Source organism: Dermacentor albipictus, chromosome 1 (genome assembly GCF_038994185.2).
Source record: "Dermacentor albipictus isolate Rhodes 1998 colony chromosome 1, USDA_Dalb.pri_finalv2, whole genome shotgun sequence".
In the NCBI taxonomy this organism is placed as follows: Eukaryota; Metazoa; Arthropoda; class Arachnida; order Ixodida; family Ixodidae; genus Dermacentor; species Dermacentor albipictus.
In genome coordinates, this window is record NC_091821.1 from 200,095,233 (window position 1) to 200,121,605 (window position 26,373).

Consider the following 26,373-nt stretch of genomic DNA (forward strand, 5'->3'; position numbering starts at 1 on the left):
GATGCCGTGTAGAGAATCGCAACCAAGCGCGAGGAATCTTTCTAAGACGTGCACGCAATAGACGCGTCTCTCGACTCACCAGTGTCGGGTAGAAGGCGGACGAGTCGACGGCAAGGTTCGCGTAGTCAGCTGCTGCGGCCGCCTGGTCGCCGTAGCCGGCGTTGTAGAAGCGCGGCGTGGCCAGCTGAGGATAGCTGGACAGCAGGCGCGAGTCGTACGAGCCGGCCGCCGGCAGTGAGCACACGGGCCCGGAGGCCGCCGTGACCGGCGCAGCGCCGGGGGACTCGCCGACCAGCGGGCGCGCCGGTTCGCAGCACGCCGCCGTCGCAGGAGACGGAGAGTGGCCCGAGCCGCCGCCGCCCATCAGCTGCACCGGCAGATCACGCCACACTTAAGTTTCCAAGTTACGGGTGGCTCACTTGCGTGTGTCTTAAGGGTCAGCAAATGATGATAGGACGATATATGGGGTTTTCTGGCGCAAGGGACAATGATGGCAAAACAGCGCCATGGGTTAACAACAACAACAAAAAGCCAGGGCCTGTATTCACAAAGATTTTCTTCGTAAGTGCTTCGTGCCATTGGCCGGCCGCCTTCGCTAAAGTAGGTCAAGCACGAGGATTGACTGGAATTTGCTCGTGTCAATAATTCTGGTGTAAGAGCTTTTTGTGAAGGGCCCGTACTGAAAAAGTTCTTGTAGAACTGTTCGTTAGAGCAGATGCCAGTCAATAGTGGTGATGGAGATATTATTAGCCAAAGTGACCGGCCATACAGGGCGATAGACACGAACGAAAACCTTCGCGAATTCGGCTCCAGAGCTCGTATTCGCGGGGCTTCCCTTACGTAAGAGCGTCCAGCCGATCATTCAGGCGCCGGCCACTCATAAAGCGAGTGGCATGATAAAAAGACGCTCGCAGCGGCCACGGCCGATCACGAACAACGCTTACGAAAAATAACCCCATGACTACTGAACGAGAAGCCAAATTGACAAATCTTTTTGCTCCTTATGTTCACTAACATGGTTTACCTTCTCTTTCAAACCTCGTTTGCGCAAGTACTAGACTTCGTGAATACGGGCCTAAACTGCTCGCGTCGTGTGTTTGAGTTGCACTATATTTGATAATAGTAAGCGCAGCCTACGTGAAATCATATGTCTGCAGTGTTACCGCAGCTCTCGTGATCGCGTGAAGTCGGAGACTAAAATTTGTGACGGGATTCCGGTCGTTTTGTTGAGACAGCTTTAGCCTATCAGACTTGAAATTTTAGATCCAATTTTTCTGGATCTTGCAACAACGTCGCTTTATATGTCTCCAGTGGTCAAAGCCTCTTTAAGACTTGTTTTGCAACATGTTCCATAGGAACACACGTGGAACATGTTTCCGAACAACCGACCAACTTGCTTCCTAACGGTCGGCCACTATGTTCGTCGACATCTGCATGTGTTGTCAAACAACTTGTCATCCTGCACAAATTAACAGCGTTGGCAACAGTAGGAATGCTGCGCATTTTAACAGCCTCGGCAACGAAAACGAGTGACAGCGTTGGCTAAAATGTGCGGCCGTGTTATTTTCTTGATTTACATTTTTGCACGCTCGGCGCGCAATGATGCCATGACAATTTTTTTAATCTTTCCTTCTGTTTTCTTTTTGCTGTGTTTGAGGGGTACTTTTCATTCCCCGTGCCAAAACGAAGTAACCGCACTCTTTTTTTTATTTATTTATTTCAGTGTTAATGCGGTCGGGCACAGTAGGTGGAGTGACACGTACTTTGGGGTTTGTCATATGGCCGATCACCGTGCCCCGCCCGTAGTATATCTCTCACGTGGCTATGTTGACGAGACAAGAGCTGCGTCCGAGCAGACTCCGATCGTGTAGTTCAACATGCTTTTTGCGGACAGACGTTGTTGCGCAACCATTAGCCGAAGAGCTTCGTCACCACTTGTTGATTACGGGTTCTTTGTTCACACCCAAATAACATGTAGCCAAATAACGTGTTGAAAACATGCTTGCAAATCGCCGCCCTCTTTTTTTCTCTCTCTCTCCCTCTCTCTCTTTGCATGCGCGCGTGCGTTGTCTTTTTTGTGACTAGCACGACCTGCAGCTATATATTTCTGTTCCTATACTGCCATACTTCTATTTGTCGTTCTTTTATATTAGTATTTGTGAGCTGTGATCTCGTTCATTCCCTTTTCTCTTTGCTCCCTTTCTTCGAATCTTCAATTTCTATCTTCACCTTATAGGCAGGCAATGTGGCCTTTGTTAGTTGCCAGCCTGCTTCTTCCCTTATTTTCGTCTCTGTCCATTGTATATATGTTCTACGTCCGGATGCACGTCCGGATGAAGCAGCGCTATCAATGTTTACTCTCTTTTCTTTCCTCTATTTTTATCCCTTAACCCTTTCACTCCCTGTGTAGAGTAGCAAACCGGATGCGTGTATTGTTGACTTCCGTGCCTTTTTATTTTCTCTCCTTCTTTCTCTCGTTAGGCAGCAATATGTAAACTGCGCAGTTAAAAATAAATAAAAGTGACCCCGTGATTTAATAGACTATGATAGTTCAGAGAGGCCATAGCACATCTGTGCTTTTTGATGCTGCTTTTTACATGCTCGCCGCACCGATGATATTGTATCCATGTATGTCGGTTCGTCAGCAATAAAGCTCAGTTGTTAGTGTTCAGGACGACCTCTGAGCTTCTCTCTCATAATAAATCTCTCTCCCTCTCTCTCAGTTTGTAGTTCAGCGCTCGTACGTAGCCTCAGTTTTACGTTTCCTGGTGGATTAAGTGGATTTGCACCTTCTCGTTAGTTGTCGCTTGTTGTCTTTACTAATGCAATTTAAGGGAGTGTTCTGACACTGAACTACCATAATACTTGACTTCCTGCCACCCCCCCCCCCCCCCCCACACACACACACACTTTTTCAATGCTTCTTCACCGCATGTGCCTTTGTCGACTACAACGCGTAATGGAAGAATACAGCGGAATTTGATAGTGCGGCGCACGTCTTCGCGTTCACGCCGAATCTTGTCGAGGAAGCCGTCTTGAGACGAACTCAACGATGAACGCTTCATTGCGTGCGTGTATATGCATACTGTGAATTTTTCTTCATCTGCTGATCTTTCAGTCCCCTTTCCCCCAGTGGAGGGTAGTTAACCGGGCTCAGACTGGTTAACCTCTCTGTCTTTCCATGCACATCATTTCTCTCGCTCCTAAGGAATATCTGTAGTCTTCGTGCCAAAAACTGTTTGCTTCTTCTACCGCTTCCCTTCCCGTCGTTACCCGCATGCTTCCTACCTCTTTCTGTCAGTCCCTCTGCAAGAGAAGAAAGCTCACCCATTTTCGTATTTGGTCGCTAGGTTTTAAAGTTCCTTTTCTTTTATATATGCTTCCTAAATGAAGTTGCTTCCTAAACGAAAATCATGCCCGCCACTTCTCAAAGGAAGGTGGCCTTTGCATGGCCTGCACGTGCTATGCTTCTTTCTAGTCGACTTCATCAAATGTTCAAAATATTTCTCATTTGCGATTCAATTCCAATCAGTTCTACCGCATCCTATATGTTCACTTCTGTTGACAGATTTTAGAAATATCTGATGACTCCTAAACAGCTCTCCAACTTCGTCCTTAGATGCGTACAAAAGGCGTCACTATTCCTCCCACCGGCACCTCTATGTCGTAGGTTGTAAACCTTGCCTCACTCTGATCGGCCGATTACGGCCGCTGCATAGCTTAGCCTGCCGCCTAAGCGCTTACATCCATCGGGTTGTTAGAAGCCACTTGTTCTGCTGGCTCAGAATGAGCTGAGCCACATTTGCATAACGAACGCATTGTCGCCATCCTGCGGCCTCTATAAAGACGCACAGACACATTCTGTTTGCACAGCGCTCCTAGGTACGGCAGGTAGACAGGCGCCCCTATAGGTGTGAAACCATTCCCCGAAGAAGGCGCAGCGAAGCATCCTCTTAGATTCATGCTTTCTTTCCTTCCACCTATGCTCTCTCCTCATCCTCCTCTCTCTCTCTCTCTCTGTACTATGTTCCCCTCTATACATGTGATACTCTCGATCGGTAATGCCATGCACGCGTAAATAAAAACAAGAGCGAGAGTGAGACTTCTGAGCGTATTGCATGGAATTTCTCAGACTGCTTACTTGTGTAAGACGATGGTGTCACCCGTTCGGCATGCGATGCAAAATACACAAGGAAGCTACATAAGCTCCTAGACAGAAATTTCCGTAATACCGAAGGAATAAAGTCGTAACAGTAGACACGAGGATCAAACTGACGAATTAAAATGCATAAAGTCGTAATTAGCCAGAATGTCGCTATTTGAGTTTCTCGTGTATTAAAGATTCCACGAAGGCGGCAAGGCTCAGCATTTGAGATAGAGGGGCACAAGGAAATATCCCTGCGCAGTATCGTGATTTGCATAGATCAGATCTGAAGTAGTCCCCCCTGTGTCATTTTTGTAAACGAACCTGAAACTGTTCATCACTCCGTTTTATCCTACCGTTCTAGTCTCAATCCAAAGAAAAGAGCTTCGCAAAAGTCCGTTTTTAGAGCCTCGGCATTTCCCACACTTCCCAAATAATCCTTTCTCTCGGAGCCTTGGCTCTGGGCTTCAGCCAAAGGGGTGTTTGCCTTGCCATGCGGGATTTCCTTTACAACAATAAAATATTGCCGCGCTAGTTTAACAGTAATATTTATGTGCTCTCATTAGAATCACCACACAAATTCCGAGTTTCAATTATCGATTTTAACGTAAACTTGGTTTGTTTCCCCTTCTTGTTTCTTGCTCCTTTCTATCCCTTCAAATTCGTTTTGTTTTTCTATAATAGACTGAACACTGAACGCATGCTCTTTATTCATCCATAACTTGTGTATTATTCATGGCACCTTTAAATATTAGCTTTATTACTATTACTACCACTACTATTCCCATTTCTTCTGCTGCCGCTCTACCACCAGCTTCGTTGCCGATCACCCGTTGTGCGTATGTGCGAATGCTTGGGATAATCATCATATTGAATAAGGATGCCTTTGTGTCTGCGCCGCTGCTGGTAAGAGTTCGTTGAACATGGTAAAAATATAGTTCCATTATTTCTAGACGTTTCTGGCTTTCACCGCAGTGGTAACCAGATGAGCGCCAGTTTGCGTTCTTTGCCAGTGAAAAATCGACAAATTTTATCCAGAGCCCTTCAGTGTGCGGAATCTTTCATAGCCCGAGTATTACGCCAATTCGTCGAACCCTACAAAACGAATCATTTTATTAGTTCCAGCAAAGCCTAATGTGCTTTTGCGCTTCGTCGCGCATCAGGTTTGTCGCTGGCGACGTGTGCAAATGGTAATATGGGAGAGAAACACAGGAGCTGAGTTATTCCGGGCTCGTCATTTAGCGCACACCCGCCGGTTTAGCCATTGCGCTACAGCCGTATATCAGTCTATTTATGAGGAATACAGAGCCTTGGGCCGTGATATTGTAGCGATGCCTCGCGTTCTACTCAATGCCACTCTTATCATCCACCGTTCTAGGTCGGCTGATCCCATTGATAGCGTGGGCGGAGTGTCGCTCTGAGCACTTACGAAGCTCGAAAAGGTATCGGAGAAGGCTTCGCTAAAAAATTACGGAATCGGGTTCACATCAGGCTAGCGTGCAAATGGTATAGAGCTGCGACTCACTCGCTAATTTTTCGTCGTCGCGGGGTGCCGTTTTACTAAAGCCCATGCACGTTGGGACTAGCTTTCTATACGCTATAATAATTGAAACTTTCTGGTGTCACTCTAGAGCGCGTACAGCGTATAAAAATGAGATTAGAAGCAAAGGCACTGTGAGGCGGCAACGCAACGGACCGTCACTGACGCCGCTCGTCGGTAAACAAAAGCGTTTCGCGGCCTCATCTAAACGGCGCGTCGCGAGCATGGAGAGAAGGAGGCAGGATGGCTAACGCCGAGCTAAGAGGCGCAAAAGATCGCAGCGGAAGAGGAGAGCGAGCGAAACGAGGAGGCACGCACTTCGACGCAGGCAGTGAAAATTGAGAGAAATCGCTGCTCACGCTTTCCTGCATCAACACACATCTTGCGCGACATTCTTTCGTGTCATGCATTAGGTTCGCCTGTCTTATTTGCCGAGTGAAGCGGAACCGGAAGCGCGATCAGACGGAAGTTGACGGGAAAAACAATATGGTACAGGCCGAGGCGCAGCTGCCGGCCCAGGGGCCGTGACAAATTACAACAGAGCCAGTGGACCGCCTTTTGTTCCAACCCTCCGCCCCCTCCTGGCCAAGGACGACGGCTGCTTCGGGCGATTGAAGCGACAGCGCCGCGACTTCGGCCCTGCGGATTAGCCTGACGTAGTCTCGGGCTCAGTGAAGCCTGCTGCTGCTTTTGCTGCCACCGCGGCGCACCCCACTCGTCACAGCCGGGCTCCCCACGAGCCATGCTTAGTGCCTCCAGCGCTTTCCCCCACGTTTCCCCTTCCGGCGAGCACTGTTTCGAGCACTAAAACCGCACAAACAGTCCACGGCGCCTGCAAGCCGGAAGTTCAACTGAAATTCCCTCCGGGAGTAGACTGGACCCGCGCTTATGGCATTAAATACAGCCGCAGGTATACGTGTTTGCCGGCTGCAGGTACTTAGGGCGCGAATTATATAGGTTGAAAGAAACGGCGCCTTGAAAAAAACAACACGTTGAAAAGACAACGCAATTTCTGGTAGTGTTGCGCTGGACGCATTCACGGTGATCTTCGAGCGCAAGAAGAACGCAGACTGCCTCGCGTTCATTTATGTCCATTTCGATTCAGTGAATACTTGGCGGGGGGAAATGCGTTTCTGTGACGGGGGCGTCGGACGGTTCTGGGGCGTTTAAACCACTCAGATACATAAGCCAATGAGCCAAGAAATCATTAATGTATTGTATTTTTTTCTTTCTTTTGGCCTTCGAAACAGTAATGGAGCTTACGAAAATTACAGAGTGGGCTAGTTGGCTATACATAATTAAAACTGTTGCGCAGAGCCACAAATGAACAGGACTAATGTGCGAGAACGCTCGGCTGTCTTGCTTTGTTTTCTCCCTTAAATCCTGTGCTTTCGTCGCTCTGTGCAAGAGTTCTTATAATGGGAAACCTTTCAAAAACATATTTCTGTTAGCTTATATATTACTCTCTGGGACATATGTGTCTCCATGTACCTTAACAGAACCGAACATCTACGTGGTACTCGTATTTGCTTCCACTGTAAAAATTCATGAAGCAATTTCTTGGTGTAGGGAAGCACTAGTGAACATTGTAAATGTTGCTGCAGGTGAATGGGATGGGGGGGGGGGGGGGGTCAAGATTTGAGTTGGAACAATCTCAGCGCCTCTTCTGAGCGGGAGCTTTTGTAATTGGTGTGCAGGGGCCTCTTGGCTTTGTGTATATTCTTATGCGCCTGCGTATCTGCTCAAGACGTGTGTTCCGCTCTTGGCTCGAAAAATTTCGATAAAAACCTATGCAGAACCCTTACTGCAGTAAGGTGATAGTGGACTTGTCAGGTTGCAGTCTGACGTACATAATTTTGGCGTTGTTTACTCCTATGTCTAGGAATTCAAAGAACACTCGAAGGAAGAATTATATTTTTGGCTCTCAATTCAGAATACATTCTTTGAGTTGGCAGGACGTGATATCTCATCAAAAGGTTGACAACTAGAAAAGCCTTGATTTATTCGGCCCACATTATGAAGACGTTCCCGTTTAGCTAAGCATACCGAGTGCTTTTTTCACAAGCATTTTTATGAAGCTCTCCAACTTCATAACAACAGAATATATTTTTAGCGTTATATCCACCGGTTATTCGCCCTGAAAAATGCGCTTTATTTCCTCGTGTTGCACGCCGGCATCATCTGTGTTTCGCTCAGTTTTGACCATGCAACTTCTTCCATTCGAAGATCCTTTGACTGCGCTCATGGTCTTCGGGAGCAGCAATTGCGAGATTTTCTCTGCCACACATTCCCTCTTTCGTTCTTTCGGTGACTTTGAATGTTCTTACTTCTCTGGGTGTTCTGCGTTAATTTCTGCACCAACGTTGTCAACATCTTCAAGCTGTAAAGCAGACTCATCGTCGCTGTCATCAAATAAAATCTTACACAATCGTTTTCTTCTGATACGAGGAATTTGCGTTTTCTTGGCATAATTTTGGAACTTAGTAGTTTTATATAGTAAACCAGGCCACACGTAAATGCGCAAAGCATATTTATTCATTTCAAGCGGCTATTAAAGCACGAGAGTGCCACCCCAAGCGACGCAAACGCCGCCAATTGGCCTCCAGCACTCCGTCACGTTACACTGGGATGATGTCCCAACGCCCATTTCTCGCTAAAGAAGCAGTTTATACTCGTTTAAGTTCACGAATCTTGATTTGTTAAAAAGCCTTCATCACTGCACCTTATATTCCGCACATTATTTTTTTATATTGATTAGAAAAAATTGCAAAACAAGGAGATAATTCAGCCTCAGTGAAGAACCCTTTTGTGGCGCGACTCCACCAACGTTTTGTCAGCGTTTTGTCATGGAACCGAACTCAAATATTTCGATAACGGAAGATCGCTGGTTTTGTAAATTGCCGCCAGTATGCATGTCTTTAGGGGCAAAATGTATTTATCAAGACATGTTGCAGTTTTAGGGACACATGTGTCCCATTGACGTTAAGGGGTTAATATAACGACAGGCCCGTCAGCCGAACGTTTGCATAGGCGTGACGCGATTTGAAAATGTGGCCACCAGCTGCCTGTCTTGCGACCTGCTAACCCCCTTCCCTCTTGTACTTCGTCAACTGCCGTTTCGAGTTCAAAGCTCTGCTTTTTGCTTACTTGAAAATCTTATTCACGGAGAGGTTTAATGCCTAAACGATACTAAGCTCCACGTAAGCATCACATTGTACGCTTTGTTTAAATCTCCTGAAAAATAAAACACGATATTTTGCAAAGCATGACTCTGGCTGCATTGCGTGACGTAAATTGCGAAGCGTACGTACTACCTCGGGTGGCACGCTATTATCCAATACGAGAGCACAACCGCCACATGAAATTTGCCATATAGAAAAAAAGCTTCCCAACACAGGCGCATAACTATTGTGTGGCTGGTCGGGTGTTTCCAGTAGCCCATTTCATTTGTTGGCAACTGTATATAGATTCCGTTGTCTGTAAACCTAGCGAAATGTGCCACTCGAAACTGAAAAAAAAGTTTTTGTTGTTTTTTTCATACCGAATCAAGCAAAATATTCTATAATTTGGCGCCGAAAAAAAAAAAGAAAGCTTCCTCACAAGTAAGCCAGCACCAACGTAGTCTCACAAGGATATAAAGCTTCGAGAAGTCGCATGTTTCCGGCCTCAAGTCAATGGTAGTCGCAAAGCGTCTGCACGTAGAATTTCGCGTTCATATATAGATGGTTTGTTTCTTCATGCAAGTGGTTTTCGAGGTTAATTTCGCGTGAAACATCTGCAGCCGCCGTGGCTACACACAAGAGATAATAACAAGAAATGATCAAGAAGCAAAAGAAATAAAACGGGGGGGGGAGCGTAGTTAAGGGGGACGGGGCATTGCGCGCGCGCACGCGACAGCTGGTTTCTGCGCGCCCCGCGGCAGCCGCGCCGTATAGGCGGCCGGTTAGCGCCCGTGACGACCTGTCTTGCTGACAACTGCTTTCACCTGCTGGACGCTTGCAGGATGTAATTAAAGTGGGGTTACTCTTCTGTTGGAGCATCGCAGCCAGTGTATAAATATACTGTATATATATAGGCTGGCGGAAGCGCCAAGCGTGTCCGTGTTAATTGCCCCGCCATGCCCGAATCTCCGTGCATGAGGAGGAGCTAGCAACACAAGACATATTACCCCACCTCTTGGCGGAAAACAAACGCAACCCTCAGTAAACAACACGGTGACGCCAAAGCTTGCGCGCTAGCCGAGCCGTTTGCACATTTGGTTAAGGCCACCTGATAACGCGGACAAGTTAAACGGAGCGTACCGAAGTTTCAGCAACGGGCATGGCCCACAGACAGCGGGCGAGTTCAAATTTTGTGTTACGATGGAGAGAGAGAGAGAGAGAGAGAGAAGGGAAGGCAGGAAGGTTAGCCGGGTAGCAGCATGCTAGATGGAAAGATGAAAGAAAAATAAAAAAAGTTGAAAGAAAGAAATAAGAATCGACGCGCGCACACGCACACAACAGCATTCGCCATGCAGTTAAAGGCGGTCGCACAGCCCAGTCGTCTTTAGCTAGTGCACCCGTGGAATATATTCATAATGCCTATGTTGTATCCTTGTGCGTCCGAAATCGCTAGAGTATCGTGACCTAACGTTCGCGAAATAGCAGTGGGCCCGCTACGCATATCTGAAAGCAAAATCAGACGCCCGGTGCCAAGGTGTAATGACAACGCTATGGTTCCCGGTGACATGGCATTTGCTATGAAGTGTTCACGATGTGTTTCATGCTACATGGGCAGCGTTGAGTGCCTGCCGCCGGTAATGTTCGAACGCTCTGGGATGTCAGAGCTCTGAGGGGAAAAAAAGAAAAAAAAAGAATGCTTGTGGCAAGCTACAGATATAGGTAGAAGTCCGGTCAATTTTTTGCTCGCGTATTACCCGAACTGTGAAAGAAGCTTTTCTTGCAGTTTGTACTGCATTGCATCTCATGTTAGCCCTGTCAATATTGCACCTGAAGAGCGTCGTATCCACCAAACGCTCACTGCACTACCCTTGGGAGTGTTTCCCTGCGTGTGTAAGCAAAGCAAGCTTCTTGCAAGAACCTAATCACAGTTATAAAGGGAAGCCCTAAGGCAAACAAAGAACCCAATGTTTAACATAGAAAAGTCGTAAAGCTGTTGGAACCGAAGGAAGACCACGAAAAACGCTGTCTTTAGACACCGCGCATATCTGTCGTGAAAGGTAATTTATTGCCTCTTCACTTCCAGAGGAACGAAGATGCAAATAACAACGAACCACTGCAGCGAATGAGCAACAGCCGCGTATTCCTTCAGTGCTGTGGCTCCACTCCACAGCCATAAACTGTGGCCACCGAGCCCTCTCCCGCTGCCGGAACGTGTTCTTTTTTTTTTTCGCTTTTTCTTTTCATGTACCCTCACATGAAGAGAATGAACAGCGGAAAAATAAACAAAGAAGTTGACTCAGAACGGCGTCAGAGTCCGTCCCTTCCTGTTGGGTGCCACACTCTCTTCGGAATCGAACGACTTTGTTTTCAGATGGGATATACCCCCACCGCCACCTTACTACTCTTAACGCGACGGATGTGGTTTTACAGGGAATCGCCTGCCGGCCCCCGCCGGCTTTCGGATCGTTTTAACGAAGACCCATTTTGATGCACTCGAGCACGTGTTCGCGGTTTCTCCTACGCGCTTCAGCCACGTCTGTGTTTCACTGCAGGCCTTCGTTTAGCTCGCCGTTTCCGAGAAGTTCGTTCCCTTGGGACACCGGCGAAAGAAGTAAAAAGAAACTACAGACGCAGCTGGCCACGGGGCACTGGGCCCGTGTACTTTCACTCCGGAAGCCACGTATACGAGCACGCTGCCAGCAGCCTCCTGGCTCCTTCGGAGCGCTGGTATTCACGGGTGCCTACATGGGCTGCAAGGCGGAGGGAAGCGGCGTTGCTTTCAGACGCGCCCTTCCAAGCCACTGTTCTCGCCGGTTTTCCTACCCCGGCAGTTGCGGCCCTCTTTCTCTCTCCGTCAGTAGAGGCGCTTGAATGAAGACGACTAACTAGACGCTCGCTCGAGCCCCTTGCAATCTCCAGTGCGCAGTGAGTGCACTGGCGAGTTCGGACGAAGGGGGGGGGGAAGGGGGGGGGGATCGTCTAATGACACATGTACTGGCATACATGGTGCGCAGAATGTCCGCACGCTGGCAAAATCGAGCAAGTTGTGAGGGGTGCCCGAGAGACTATATGAAAGCACAACTCGCCGTCTACAGCAGTGCCCCCTTCTCCTTATCAAAATTCATCAAAAGAAAGACTGCCATCCACATATTGGGACACAATGCCGCGAATGAAAACCAGACGGACTCCGACTGTCATGGCAACCTTTCCTCTCATAATTCTGTGGGTACTAGTGTGCAGTGAAGAGGAACGATGCGAGCAGCTAGTAATTTTTCTGTGCGCTTAACAAATCTTTCGCCGTCCTAATGAGGTGTATTCGTCGTGCTCAAAGCCACGCGCACGGAATATGAATTGCGAAACTTGTTAAAAAATGCCTGTTTAAACAATTCGCATTACAAGCAGCACATTCAGTGTGTATGATTATTCAGCTATGGAAGATCGAGAGACGTTGCAATGTGTCGGATAAAGGCGTATGCAAATTTTGCGCCTCCACCCGCAACAGGTACAGGCTCTGTTAGCGCAACTCCGCTAATCGCTTCACAGCTGTTATCTTCCGCCTTCCATATACGCTTGGGAGTACACGTAACCGGCAGTCTACTCGTGGAGGTTGTTGCTATGGTGACAAGCGTCGTACTTGGTATATCCAAATACAAAAAACAACAGCACAGGAAAAAAAAAGAAGAAGAAGAAGGAAAGAAGCGATCAGTTTTAGTGACTCTAATATTTGCTGGCGTATCAGCAGCAGCTTAGCAAAGTCTATCATTGGATATAATTAATGGCACTTATAGCATTGCGGCATAATATGGCGTTTTGCCACAATTAGGTGCTATGCGTTTTCTAGACCTTTGAAGTAGAGCGTGCAACTTATCTCGTTGTATCTAATGTGAAGCAGCAACACCATATTATTATAGGCGCACGCAGTGAAAATCGTCTGCTTTCTTACCGAAATGCAGTAACAGTCGTCATAGGAGCCGAACGTCATAGTTGCAAGTTCGTGAAGATCTGTGCAGTTACGCAACAGTTAAAGTAACTGCTTAGAAACCAAACACTTTACCAATCTGTGCGCATGTTATGTACGGTATTCGATCTGCTCGCGTATGAATGCGTTGCGTGAATATGTATGCAGCAATTGGGTGAGCGATCTCTCAGGGCACAAGGCGTTCTCCTTGAACACCTCTTAACAAAGCAGTTTGCGGAGGTACTACAGCATAATTTGCAGCTTTAAATTTTTGCATCGCGACGATTACTTTGTCGTTCCCTGTATTATTTCTTTCGTTATTGCTGTTCAACACGCCGCTTTTATTCAACAACCAAGCAAGTCTAAATAAAAATTAAGTGGGTACTCTATGCAATAACGCCGTGGAGCAAAAGGTGGAAAGATTTCCGATTAACTCCGAACAGCGGGTCCCAATTGAGTGCAAAGGCGAACGCGCGCCGCACGCTCTGCCCCCCTTCCCGGAGCGCAGGCGAGCGCGTTTTCGCCGCCCATTGTAAACTGCACGCAACGCGCCGCGTCCCTGCCTCTCTTCTCGAGAACGCCAATTGTTTAAATGCCACTGACGGCCCCCAGCCGCGCTTCGATCTCGTTCCTGCAAAGATTTATTGCCTCCCACGGGACTGAGGGGTGGGAGCCCCCCGAAACTATCTGAAAAGGAAGCAGCCGCATCGGCGGCGGGAAAGCTGGCGCGTCGCTCCGAGGGCGGGGAAGACGAGCACGTCAGCGGTGAATAAGAGCAGAGCGTGCGCACCGAGACAGGAAAGGGGGTCACCGAGCGGCACCGTGCAAATGTAGCCGCCTAAAGAAAGGCGGCGGGGGAATGCGGCTCCCGTTATCTGTGGACCCCAAGTCAGCCGGGCGGAGGCGCGGCGCCACCACCGACGGCTAGAGGCCCACGAGAAGGGGGGAGTCGCATCGCGGGAAATAAAAGCTGCGATCTTATCAAGTGGGTCTCAGTGTATCGCCACCTCGTTTGCTATTCATCGGTGGCTCACTGGCTGCTCCTACCAGAGTAGCTACACCTAACAACACCCCGACGACAGCAGCCGGCCTCGTGAATCGCTTTGGGCCTTCTCGTATTATGCAACCATTTTTTTTCTCTGTCCCCCCCATTTTTTTTTATTGCCGCATTCTCTCAACGGCACCACGATCGCGGGTGCGAGCCAGAGAGTGTTCGGAATGCATACTTGCGTATTTCAAAGGGGCGTTTACGTTTAACGCATAAAAATCAGCAATAAATACGCGTCACATCTTGCGCTATAAGCACGATATTTGAGAGAGGAAGGAAGCTGTTTCCCGGACGCGGCTGGAATGATAACGTTCCACGCTGTGTAGACACTCACATGTTGCCAAAATGAAACGTGGGCCACTGTAACATTGCGATTCTTTTGGCTCGATTCTACTCCTTCCCTATCATCCAACCCTCACTACCAGCCTATCCGAGCTATAGCATGGACGGAGCGCAGCACGGACCACTGACGAGGAAGAGAACTGAATTAGAATCGTTACAATCTCCCGCCCCTGCATCCGTGACAGCGCAATGAATTGTCTAAGCCTGCTGCAAGCTATGTACCATGAATTTTCTATTGTTAATTTACTTATTTAAAAAAAAACTCCCTATTCTTTTTTTTTATGTCATGGAATTGACAACGGGTAAGAGTTGAAGCTGCGAGACTTCCGAAAATTTTTCCATGGGAACGAGTTTTCCGGGATACGACGATTGCCGTTCAGCACGGAATACGAGGCCAGATGCCGAAGACTCACGTGATGGCACGCCTGCATTCTTCGCTGTGCAAGGTAAATAATTTACCAGTGGCAATCTCTTCCATGCGAGCTTCGTTTTCCCTGTCTGTTTGTAGAGAGCAATGCCAGGTTTGCCGCAGATCAAATCTCCACGATTTTGTCTTTCAGGTGATGTAGGACTTGACCCATGAAGAAAACTTCGTGGGTCAACCCACATTTTCGGCGGCTACAAGAGGCTGGCACCATTGGTTTGACAGGTTTGTTTGTTTCTTATCTCACGCGTGTACTCGGAATAAATAGCGCGTTCCAGTTCTCTGGCCTCCCGTTTTTCGAGTGCTTGCAGTACATCTGCCTCCGATGTAGGCAGGGCAACACAAAAGGAAGCGCCCACATGCACACACGCGCACACACAGTGTCGCGCACGCAAGCCCTTTCTTACGCACTTACTTCGATCAATTGCCCAGTTGAAAGATTGATCGATTAACCTTCGGACTAAGCGTCCAATGTTTTAATCCCAGTTCCTTTTTGATCGTGATTAATAAGTTGCGATCACATGGTAAAAATCGGTCACCGATGTCCCCGATTCACTTGTTCAACAGCGAGGAAGAGAACAACAGACGGAGTGTTCTAATTAAAATGGCATGCGCTCCACGAAAACTGGACAAATGGTCAAGTGAATAACCCAGCTTCAGCTGGACCTATGATTATTTTCATGTTGCGATATGCTTCATATACAGGGTGCTTCAGCGAACACTTTCAAGATGTTTTTAAAATTGCCTACGGTAGATAGCACAATTCTAGTCCATGGGCCGGTCTACTCGAAGAGGCGGACAATACTTGCTAAAAAATCCATAACTAACACTAATTAAGACTACTACTAAATAATTACAACTAACTAGGCTTTCAGTTAATTCCTTTATAGCACGTATTGCAATTTACAAATTCCAGTGGGTGAGACAGCAAGGCACGTCCATTTGAAAAGAATTGTGTGGATGACACTATTTACGAGATATGCACCGTCAAACGTGCGGTACAAATACACTCTCGTTCCGCATACTTTCTTAACAAAAAACATCCTTTTGTGCAATGAAGCAGAAAAGTAACTGGAACGCCAGTGCATTTCTCCACAAAGTTCGAGAATTAATATATATATATATATATATATATATATATATATATATATATATATATATATATATATATATATATATTAACGTTAGTCAAGTTACTTAATGATTAAATGATTTTAAAAAAAGGAGGCCGTGTCAGATACAAATATAAAACCTACAGTATTCGGTTGTCAGAGGTGTGACGACCGAACATGCAGGTCTTGAGATCGTATCTTGCACCGTGTTATTTAAGACCCCCTTATATACAGGGTGATAATTTATGTTATATGGAATTTAAAAACAACTACTTTTTTAACAAAACACTCTTTTATGCATTTTATACACGTTAGAACGTAATAAAGTTAAGTAGCATAACTTTTTGTTAAGGGTAGCTCTTCAGAGGCTCTAGTTCCGGGTATCGGGTTAGAAGAGTTTGGAAACAAACGTGACTTTAAGTACGATATTGTAACTGCAATAATCCATGAAAGTGGATCGAATACAACAGCACTACTTCCAGTGAATTTCAGACAGCAGCATAAACATGCGGGAAGCCATTAAGCGGCGCAGACGTAGCTACTGTGTGTGAATGAAAACCACATTTTAGTCAGGAAGAGCTTAAAGATAATATATATGTGTAACACACGAACTGTTCATGAGACTAGGAGTAGCCGGAGCCGCCTTTGCGTGCAGGCTATCACCGTTTCGTCTATAGTCGGGTACAACTTTAGAAGCCAGCGGCATTTGCCCCTCAAAGACGGATGCACACGAGCCTCCATCAATGGGTGCGCACTCTAGACTGACGTCATGAACCGGACGGCCGGTGAACCCGCCGACAGAGAACATGGCAGCACGCGCTTCAAACTGGGCTGAGTCGCGTCAGCGGGACTATTTCTTCAGTCGCGGAGGCAATCGGTTGCCGCGCTTCTGTCATCTGGGCGGGGCCTGTCCTGCCTTCTTAAAGGGTCACTAAAGAGAGAAATAATTTCTGCTGTACCAGTAAATTACCCTTCTGCAATATCAAAAACACCACTCTTACCACGGTAAGGCACATAGTAAGCCAGAAAAATCGCAATAACAAACGACAGGTGGCGACGCCTCCTTGAAGTTCCCGCAACAGCTCGCTGTGACGTCACTGCTTTTGACAGCATCTTCTAAGGCCTAGGTAATTCTTTAGCGATAAAGATGGACTACATTGTGTTCTAAAGGAGCCAACGATGGCACATGGTGAGTTTCGGGAACTTTTCTTGAGCCAATGCGGCCTAAATACGCAAAATCACTTTGAAATCCGTCACGTCACAGCGACATCCTGGCGTTGGGGATCCAGCGCGAAATTCAAAAACTGAAGCTTTGACCTTCATGATCTCTTCTAGTAATCAACCTATTATTTCGAGATTAACGACAACATAGTTTTCAAAGAACGCTTTATCCGTCTAAACTGATTTAGTGTTTTGCTTTAGTGGTCCCTTTAAGTTGCACTCGACTATAGTCAGAACAGAAAAAAAAAACGGGGCGGGGGGAGGTGAAGGAAGCGACTGAGAGCGCATGCTTACTACTGCATTTACCATGCCAGTGGTAATGCTCTCACTGGACCCTTAACGAAAAATTCTGACAGGACCCATGTCGGACCCACGCAAACAAGATTCAAGACTCCGCCAGGCTACAACAAGCATTACGCAGCACGGACCTGGTGCAGCAGCTCGGGGCCGTCCAGCGAGCCCATGATGCGGCCAGGGAGTTACAACTCCCGGTCCCAACGCGGGAGTAGCCCGCTCTATGGGACCTTGCGCCCCGTAGCTCGCAGGACCTTTCATTAAAGTTATTCCATCCATCCATCCATCTCACGATGCATGCCAACGTTAATGCCATTAGCATTGAAGCAATGTAGCGCCCCACCGTACTGACATCGCCGAAATGCATGCGTCATGCGTGAAGCTTCTATGCAGTCGGGCTCCTTTCTCACACTTCCCTCTGGACACGCTGCGCCATCTTGCACCGCCGCCGTGAAGTTCGCGCGTGGCGCATGTGCGACTATACAGGGTGCGCCACACAGAGTTTCCTACAATAATTACTAGAGGGAACTCTGGCGCTGCAATCGTCGAGCCACCATGGAAATGATGGGTAGTACATGGATTTGACTGACCTTCGTGCTTGTGGATTCAGACGTTCTTCTAGTTTTGTTTATTACGCTTTATCTGCCTTCATTGTCCTCAGAGCAATCTATAGTTTTTTAAGTGCAGAATACTCTGCGAACACACAAAACATTTCTGCTAATTACAGCGGTTTAGCCTGTCGAGGGAGCGATATCGAAGCGCGCCAAGCGTCTCAACCAAGGCGGTTATAGGTTTGCAATGGTCTCAACGCTCTGGCTTGCCAGCTAGAAATTCATAAGGCTGTTCTGAGCCACCTGTCGATACATGCGTCTGTGCCGTTATGTTTTCAATACGTCGCTTATGTGCTACAGGTGCTGTGCTCGAATCCTGCCGTCGGACAATTTTAATAATGTTTACTTAAATATTTGTATTAAGTACACGTAATATAAAAAATAAATAGTTTGAACACCTGCAAACTGGAGAAAAGAATCCATTTGATTTGAACTTCCTGGCTAGAATTTGTAAATTGCAATATGTACCATAAGGTAATTAGTTACAAAATGAATTAGTGAATGTCGATTATGCATTCCCGTTTTGTTTTTTGTTTTGTGCGCATAAAGTCCGCCTTTCGAGCACACCAGTTCATGGACTAGACTTGTGCTATCTGCCACAGGCAATTTAAAAACATTTTTGAAAGTGTTCGCTGAAACGCCCGGCATATGACTCAGATTTGATTCCACCCACCACCGGATAAATTTTAAAGATTTCATTTTTTTTTTGTCATTGAGGAGCAGCACATACCGAGTGACCAAAGTTGGCGTGACAGGGTTTAATTGAAGAGCAGCACACACCCACTTTCCGTGACCCCCAGTGACCCAAGTTGCTGCTACGATTGGTTTTGAACCCGATTTTTCCGGCATAGCAACCCGACGTTCTATACCCATTAGACCATGGACAACCCAATGACTCAAGTTGGCGGGAAAACGGCCAGAGACAGAAACCGGGAAGTGCTTGAAGTATCCTAAGAATGCTAATCGCATTATTGAGTGAAATGTGCAATTTGTCGAAAATTAGACATCAAGCGGCGACGCTATGACAGCTAGTCATGCTAAGATAGCCGTCGCTTAGCGACTGCGTTACATTGAGGGGGAATTTAATGCTATAATACGAAGAATGCTAGGCATAACTTTAAGAGACAGAAAGTGAGTGGTTTGGATCTGAGAGCAAACGGGTATAGACGATATTCTAATAGACAAGGTCGATCCAAATAGGCCGCGAAGTTTCAGGCGGGAAGCGGTTCAGTGCCGATTGTCACCGACATCAGTAAGGGGGGTTATGGGAGCAGCGATTGAAGCGCGACTATGTTTGGAGGGAACAAACATTGGGAAAGAAAAAAGCGTTTTTTAATTCAAGCGAGACATAGTTAGATTCATTCAACCAAAATAAAATTCCTGGTCAACTTTATATATTCGTGACGAGTTAAAGATATACAAGTTTATTCAATTTTATTATTATTAATAAATGCATTTATTTTCGTCACCCATCGTTACAGGGGGCGTTGACGCCACTATCACTCGCACTGCAATGTACGTCTTGAAATGGGCAGAAAGGCGCACTCGTAAAGTTCACCTGCTGAAATACGCCCCCCTCACAGTTTGTGCTTTCTTGCTTGTCGAAGTTTGTCTGAATTTGGTGACACGAGTAGCTTTATCGCTTCTTAATCTGTTCAGTCAAAAGAAGTAGTGAGTTACGACCGCCAGATAATTGTGTAGTTGTTTTCGTGCCACTGCGCCGGCCGACGAGCTTGGCGTCCGACGGTAGGATCAGCACTCTACACCTAAAGCTTTCGTCGGCCTCCAAAGAAAGTATGTTCTGTGCAGGGGTGCGATTTCGACAACCGTACGGCTGGCTTTTCCTGCGTCGCTTTCCGCGCTGAAAGCTCCAAACGCCCATCAAGTCGAATGGCGGGGCATTTGAATATATAGCTCCAAAAGCAGGCCAACAAAACAAATTTCGCCCCTTCGAAAACAAAATGACGTCACTTCTGCTTTTAACGGACATGGCGTCACATTATTTTTTCTTCCACCGGAAGTGTTCCCACCACATACAGATTGCGCTAAGCCCCATGAACCGCCGAAGGACCGCCATGTTTTGAACGTATGGGCTCCTATGGAAGCTTCGCTACCAGGTATATTTACCTTGTAATAGACATTAAGAGAAAAAAATGGCGCTGGGCAGGTCATGTAATGCGCAGACTAGATAACCGTTGAACCATTAGGGTGACAGAATGGGTACCAAGAGAAGGGAAGCGGCAGTTGAGGACGGTAGAAGACTAGGTGGTGCGACAAAATTATGAAATTTGCGCGTGCTAGTTGGAATCGGTAGGCGCAGGACAGGGGTAATTGGAGATCGCAGGGAAAGGCCTTCGTCCTTCGTCCTAGGAGTGATGCCTTCTCGATGGAGTGGATTGCCTTCGTAGGACCGTCACCAAGAACGCACCGCCTTCGTCCTGCAGCGGACATAAAATAGGCTGATGATGATGATGATGACCTATTTTATGGCCGTGCTATATGCGCGCGCAGGCTGCAACTAACGTTTCGCAACGTCGTCGGCCTGACAGAGTATAACGGGTGCCGGAGGCAGCTGCACTTTTTAGAATAATGCTTATTAGATATATGAGCAGGCAATGAAATTCTACGCTGTGTTCGCATACCCGTTGTACCTTTTACTGCGGTGGATACGTCCAGATTCGTCGGCTACATAAGTTGCCTGTTTCGAAGTTACTTTGGTCTGTCTGTGACTGTTCCCTGGCACATTACGTACAACTAACGGCAGTCACCCCACAACCGTCGGCTCGTAAATGAAAGATCCGTTTCCAGGAAATGTCCGCTAGGATTCGTGAAGTACTGTGACTGTACAAAGAATACCAGCAGAACACACCTCACCATGAATGTCGATGTTTTATGCTATTAGCTTTGAAGCAATGTAGCGACACAACGTATTGCCACCGTCGAAACGCCTCGTGCATGAGACGTGTATATGCAGCCGGGCTCCTCTCTGGACACGTGCGCCATCTAGCGCCGCCGCCGGGAAGTCCGCTCATGACGTGTGTCTAAATATGCATTCACAGAAGATTTTCCAAATATGTATGACGCGGGTTCGATTACGCGCAGCATCGTATAAATTTAAAGAATTTTTTGTCATTGAAGAGCAGCACATACCCAGCGGCACATACCCAGTGACTCAAGTTGGCCCAGCGGTTGGTATCGAACACTGTTCTCTCAGCACAGCGGCCCGATGCTTTAGTACTGCACTAGACCATGGATCACCTCCAAGTTGGTCCAGCGGTTGGTTTAGAACACTGTTCCCTCAGCACAGCAGCCCGATGCTTTAGTATTGCATTAGACCATGGACTACCTAGTAACCCAAGTTGGTCCAGCGGTTGGTTTCAAACACTGTTCGCTCAGCACAGCGGCCCGATGCTTTAGTATTGCATTAGACCATGGACTAATGCAGTACTAATGCATTAGACCATGGACGCCGTCATCACAAGCCATCGCAGCAGAGAGCGACAAGGGCACTGTTGCAGTGTTTAAGGGCAACAGAATTGGACAAGCGGTTGTAGCCTGAACAAATGTTGATAGTGCTGCAAGTGTTACTGTGCTGTGCGGTGACAGTATGCGGTGACAGTGACCGATTGTGATTGTGTGTCTATGCTCCTTTCTTTCTTTATCTCTACTTTGTTATCACTTTACCTCCCCCTCCTCTCTTTCCCCAGCGTAGCGTAGCAAACCGGATCTTCCCCTCTGGTTAACCTCCCGGCCTTTCCCGTTTCCTCTGTCTCTCTCTAGACCATGGGCTACCAGTGACCCAAGTTGGCGTGAACACGGTTATAGACATACAAACTCAGAAAAGTCCTTACCATAATGCGAATATTCACATTCAAAACGAAAACGCATCGCATATGGAAGCCTGCAGTGCCCCCTTCCATCGCAGCGTATGCAGAAAGGGACCTGGCGATTTTGCAGGTTGGTGTGATCCCGCAAAACCATATCGCCGGCTGCGGCTGCGTACCGCCGGTGATGTAGACTGCCTGCGTACCGATGTGGAAAGCAGTTCTATTTCTGACCTCCCACTACAACCAATGATTGAACACTACGCTGCCACGAGATCTGCGAGGAGGAGTGAGGTTGCGTCGTTTTGTCTTTTACTGGGCCCTATACCTGTATAGCTATTTCGAAGGCAATGTTCCGCAGGTGCGTTGCTTCTGATGACGACTTGCATTATGGCCTTAGCGAATTAGTGCACAATGGTAGAGACAGAGAGGAACTAAGCACGCCCATCTAGCGTGCACGCAGGCGTCAACGTGACACCAGCCGACACGAACGCGATTGTCAGCGTCGCGCGGCGCAGAACCGGCCTTGGAGGGCGCCGCTCTGTGCCGCTGCGCGTACACCGCATCGTGGGCCGACAAAGTCTGGCCACATGCATCCATAAGGCAGAGCTAGCCACACGCTGCTGGCCAGTCGACGAAGAGAGAGAAATAATTTTCTTCGAGCCAAGATTGACGCACGAGACAGGGCGACGCAGTAAATTACCGTCGTAATGTAGCGTACGTGATCGCCGAAAGCGAGCTCGGGCCGCTGCTCGCGTTACAGTGGGGCGGGAAAAACAAGAAGGCAAGGCGGCCGAGTCGCACCTGGGAGCGATAATTTGTGCATTCCAGCCACGTCGGGGGGCACCGATGCTCGGGGCGGCCGTGTTATAGTTCGCTCTAGCCGTGTTTGACTTGCGGCCGTCCCTCTGGGCGCCATAATTGGCATCCGAGAAAGCCTATCGTTTGCGGTGGCACCGATAAGGCCCCCGCCGGCCCCGGTAACGCCTCTTGCTGGCACACGTTCAGAAAGGAGGGAGCTGCCGGGGCCGGTCGAGCGCCTCGCGTAAGATGCGCGTCGTTACAACATCTGAACGAGGCTCAGACATTTCGCTTACCCCTCGCGCTTCATTGGAGGAGGCGAGAAAACTGCCCAGCGAGTAAGAGCACCTTTAGAAAGCACGCGTGAAATATATTGTGCAGTAGCAGCTTCGTGTCAGAACGAAAAGATGTGGAAGATATAAAAGAGCGATAGGGGAAAGGGACGGGACGGAGTTTGACGGGGCAGCAAGGCGAACTGAAACTGCGTGCGTCTGCAAAGGCTGTGAAAGGCGAATGATAGCAGTGTCCAGAGATATACTGTCCCCGTTCTGCACGTTCTTCTGTAAACGAAGATCTGCAGAGAGCAACATGTGCCTCAGGAGTGGCACGATGCTTGGCCCTTTGAACTTTCCAGCCGAAACGGACTTCCCTCTGCGCTCTCGGCGACACATGGCGGCTGCCACAGTGGTCGCGGATGTGTGTTTGGGCACCCTGCCTGGGCACCTGTCGGCCGAAACAAGATCGATCGAGCCAGGCCAGGTAGCCGAACGCAGAACTAGAAAGAGGCAAACAAGCAGTTAACAGTCGTGCCTTGTCGAGCGACCTCGCAAGACAGCGTGATAAGCAACAGCAGCGGTAGATCCGCGGGTTGCTTTCCTGCCTTCGTCGAGTCGTAACTACATCCATTAAACATGTGTGAGTCAGAGACCCCGCCCGTCATTCAAAACGGCTGCAACCTACAGACAAGCCGCGGGAACCTGCCTCCATTTGGAAAGCGTGAGCAGCTTCTGGCCATGCATGCATGCGTTCACACACTGTTTGTTCGTTTCCTGTGCCTTGTGTTTTCTAGCAATTTCTATATTTCTTTATATGCGGGCACGCTCTTTTTTTTTTCTTTCTATCTTGCCTGTCGACGAGATCGCCTGCTGAGTGGTCTTCATAGAGTTGTCCATGTTAAAGAAGCGATCTTACAGGCGTTTGCAGACGGATTTCACGGAATTTGCGCACAAGTGAAGCATAACGCGATGCATATGAAACACCGCGCGGGTGGCGAACACTGACGCGTTGCTCTTGCCAAAGTTTTACGCTTGGGTATAAGTTGCCGCCATTCTAGTTTCCGGCAGTTCTTTGACTATTCGTGTTTTCTTTTAGAAAAGTTCACAGTTGAGAGAGGAAATACGTAAGATCAAATAAAGGAAAAGAAACGCGGCCGTTTCCTAGTGCCGCTGTTTTTTCCACCACGCGTCGTTTCGCCGAAACGAACTCTGGATTCACTAGAAGCGTGTGAGCTGGTTTTGAGTACCAGCTAATCAAAGTGTTTAGTTTTTTTTTTAATTATCAGTAAAAAGCCATCCTAGCACAAACTCGCAAAGTGAAGGCATCAATGCAATGATGGCGTGGACAGCGGTCGCCTCGATGTGTGCGTAGATTGATAACGTTCTGAGACGTTGACATGTCTAAACTTTAGTCACATCACCCGACGCACTGACCATATAATTATGCTCTTGCATTTTAGTCTGGTTTAACTGGTTTATGAACGAAGAAATTGAGCTGACAAAATACATACTGCGAGTACACATATACTAAAATGTGCGATGGGGCCTGCACCGCTTACGAAAATTGACGACAATAAATGAGCAGGGAGAGGTACACGCGCAGTCAAGAACCAGGCTGATGAGGACAGCAGTATCAAACGTGTCAAACGTTAGCTTGATGTGCATTCAGTTTAGTCTAGAGATAGATAATTGTTTACAGAGAAATCAACAGGAGAAACTGAATGGCAGGTTTTAAGGAGCTGCTTGTGCTCTTAATTGCATACTATAGTAATAAGGTGTATAGCCTAAGTAAGCGGATTCATAATTAGTGCGCGCACCAATGAGCTAGGGACTTCGTCCGGAGCAGAGGATTCCTGGAAGACTGTCCTCTTTATTACACGTCATGGGTTCAATGAAAAACAATTCAGTTAGTGAGTACACAGCGTAAGAGCTTCTGAGCGAATCTTCGACAGGCTTTCTTAGGCAGCAACACAGGCGCCATGAACCGGGATTTGCGAGTGAATAACGTGTAACAAACACTCGCAACACTGCACAATCCTCTGTGAGCTGCTAGTTTATTGTATAGAATGCTTCTCCTAATGCTAAAAGAGGTTTTGCCGTATGGGCTAGCGCATCGCTACATCTAAGACTGCATAAGAAGTGATTGTTTAGGGGACAAATGTTCGGGAGCCAACCTTGCGACAAGCCATTATTTGTAATGCTAAAAGTCATTGTAATTTGAGTAACATCCACGTAAGTGACATTGAAAACAAATACTTCCGCTCCATTTGTACAACAGTTTTCTATACTTTAAGGGAACTAAATCTCGTAAATGACGGTCTCGAAGGCTTTTTCGGAAAACCGCGATAACCCGGACAAGATACGCTTAGTAAATATATGCTACAACTTTATGGTTCCTGGGGCAGATAACTGCAGATTGCGCTGAAAGGTGACTAAAGGAAAGAAAAATGTTCTGACAACATAAGATAAAATTTGTTGCAGCACATAGGCGATGTTTGGGTCATAAATATTCGCTCAACCATCGCCGAATGACGCAGTCCACTGCGTTCTTGGAGCCGTTTGACTCTCTTCATTTTGTCTCCAGTGTATCCCCTTCCATATTTCTTTTTTCTTTATGTCCGCTCTTCATTTGGTATAATATACGGTACTATGGTTGAAATATGTTTATGTTATGCGAGCGGTCTTTCAAAACGTTATGGTAGGGACGTGCCAGAGAGAAAGCAATGAACTATCTTTAGAATTTATCACACGCGTCTCTGCAAAGGTTTGTGCTTTTGGACGCCTACATTCCGCTCAAACTACTTAAAAGATTACTCCGCTCGGAGCACGACTTACCGTTCCTTTTCTGTAAGCGCTTGTGCACAAATAATTAGCAGTATGGCGATCCGATATGCTTGCTCCGAAGACAGAAGCCAAAGGAAGACATTTGTACGAAAGCCTAAACGAAACGATAGCTTCCTCTTACGTACATGTTACATGTGCAAATATTGCCGCATCGACGTAGCGCACCTGAAGACGACATCAGGACACATAGCCGCCCTGCTACTCGTTATTAATAGCTGCCCTGTTCTAGCACATACCCGCTATCAACAGCTGGCTGATAGCTAAGTTGGCACGCATTACACAAGGTGTATGTTTTGTACGCATTCACAAAATTTTCAGAATTCATGTAAAGCCTATGCGTGAAAAAAAAAGAGAAACAAGAGAAAAATAGTGGCGACAAATAAAGACGCGTGCATGCAGAATAAGATGTAACTTATTGCTTTCTAGCCGCCTGGCTAAACGTCTCCGAGTTGTCGTCTGAGACAGCGCTTGTCGTCGGTGTTTGGCACTCAGCCAGTGCCTGTTGCAGAACGATGTCTGAAGTCCGTGTTCAGAACAGTGAGCGCTGCGTTCAAAACACCGAGGACCGCGCTCGCATAACAGAAGCTGCACGTGTTTTTGCCCTCGCGCAGCTCAGTGTTAAGCTCAAGTGAAGAACAAACTGTTCCGCATGCATCTTTCATACACACACTATGTAACACATTTCCTCTCTTTCACATTTTTAAGTCAGGCTGTAGAGCTCTGCGATGCTTTTTTTTTCTTTTCATTTGGTTCTTGATGCGTGACATTCACCTG

General features: G+C 47.4%; 1 protein-coding gene across 1 annotated transcript in view; it reads right to left on the reverse strand.

Annotated features, from left to right (window-relative positions):
* The window catches only part of LOC135903139 (iroquois-class homeodomain protein IRX-6-like), a 211,886-nt gene that overhangs the window by 142,144 nt on the left and 43,369 nt on the right, over positions 1-26,373 (reverse strand). The window contains exon 2 of the mRNA XM_065433537.2: positions 80-367. Coding sequence (XP_065289609.1) covers positions 80-367 — 288 coding nt within the window. The remainder of the gene's footprint in view (positions 1-79; positions 368-26,373) is intronic.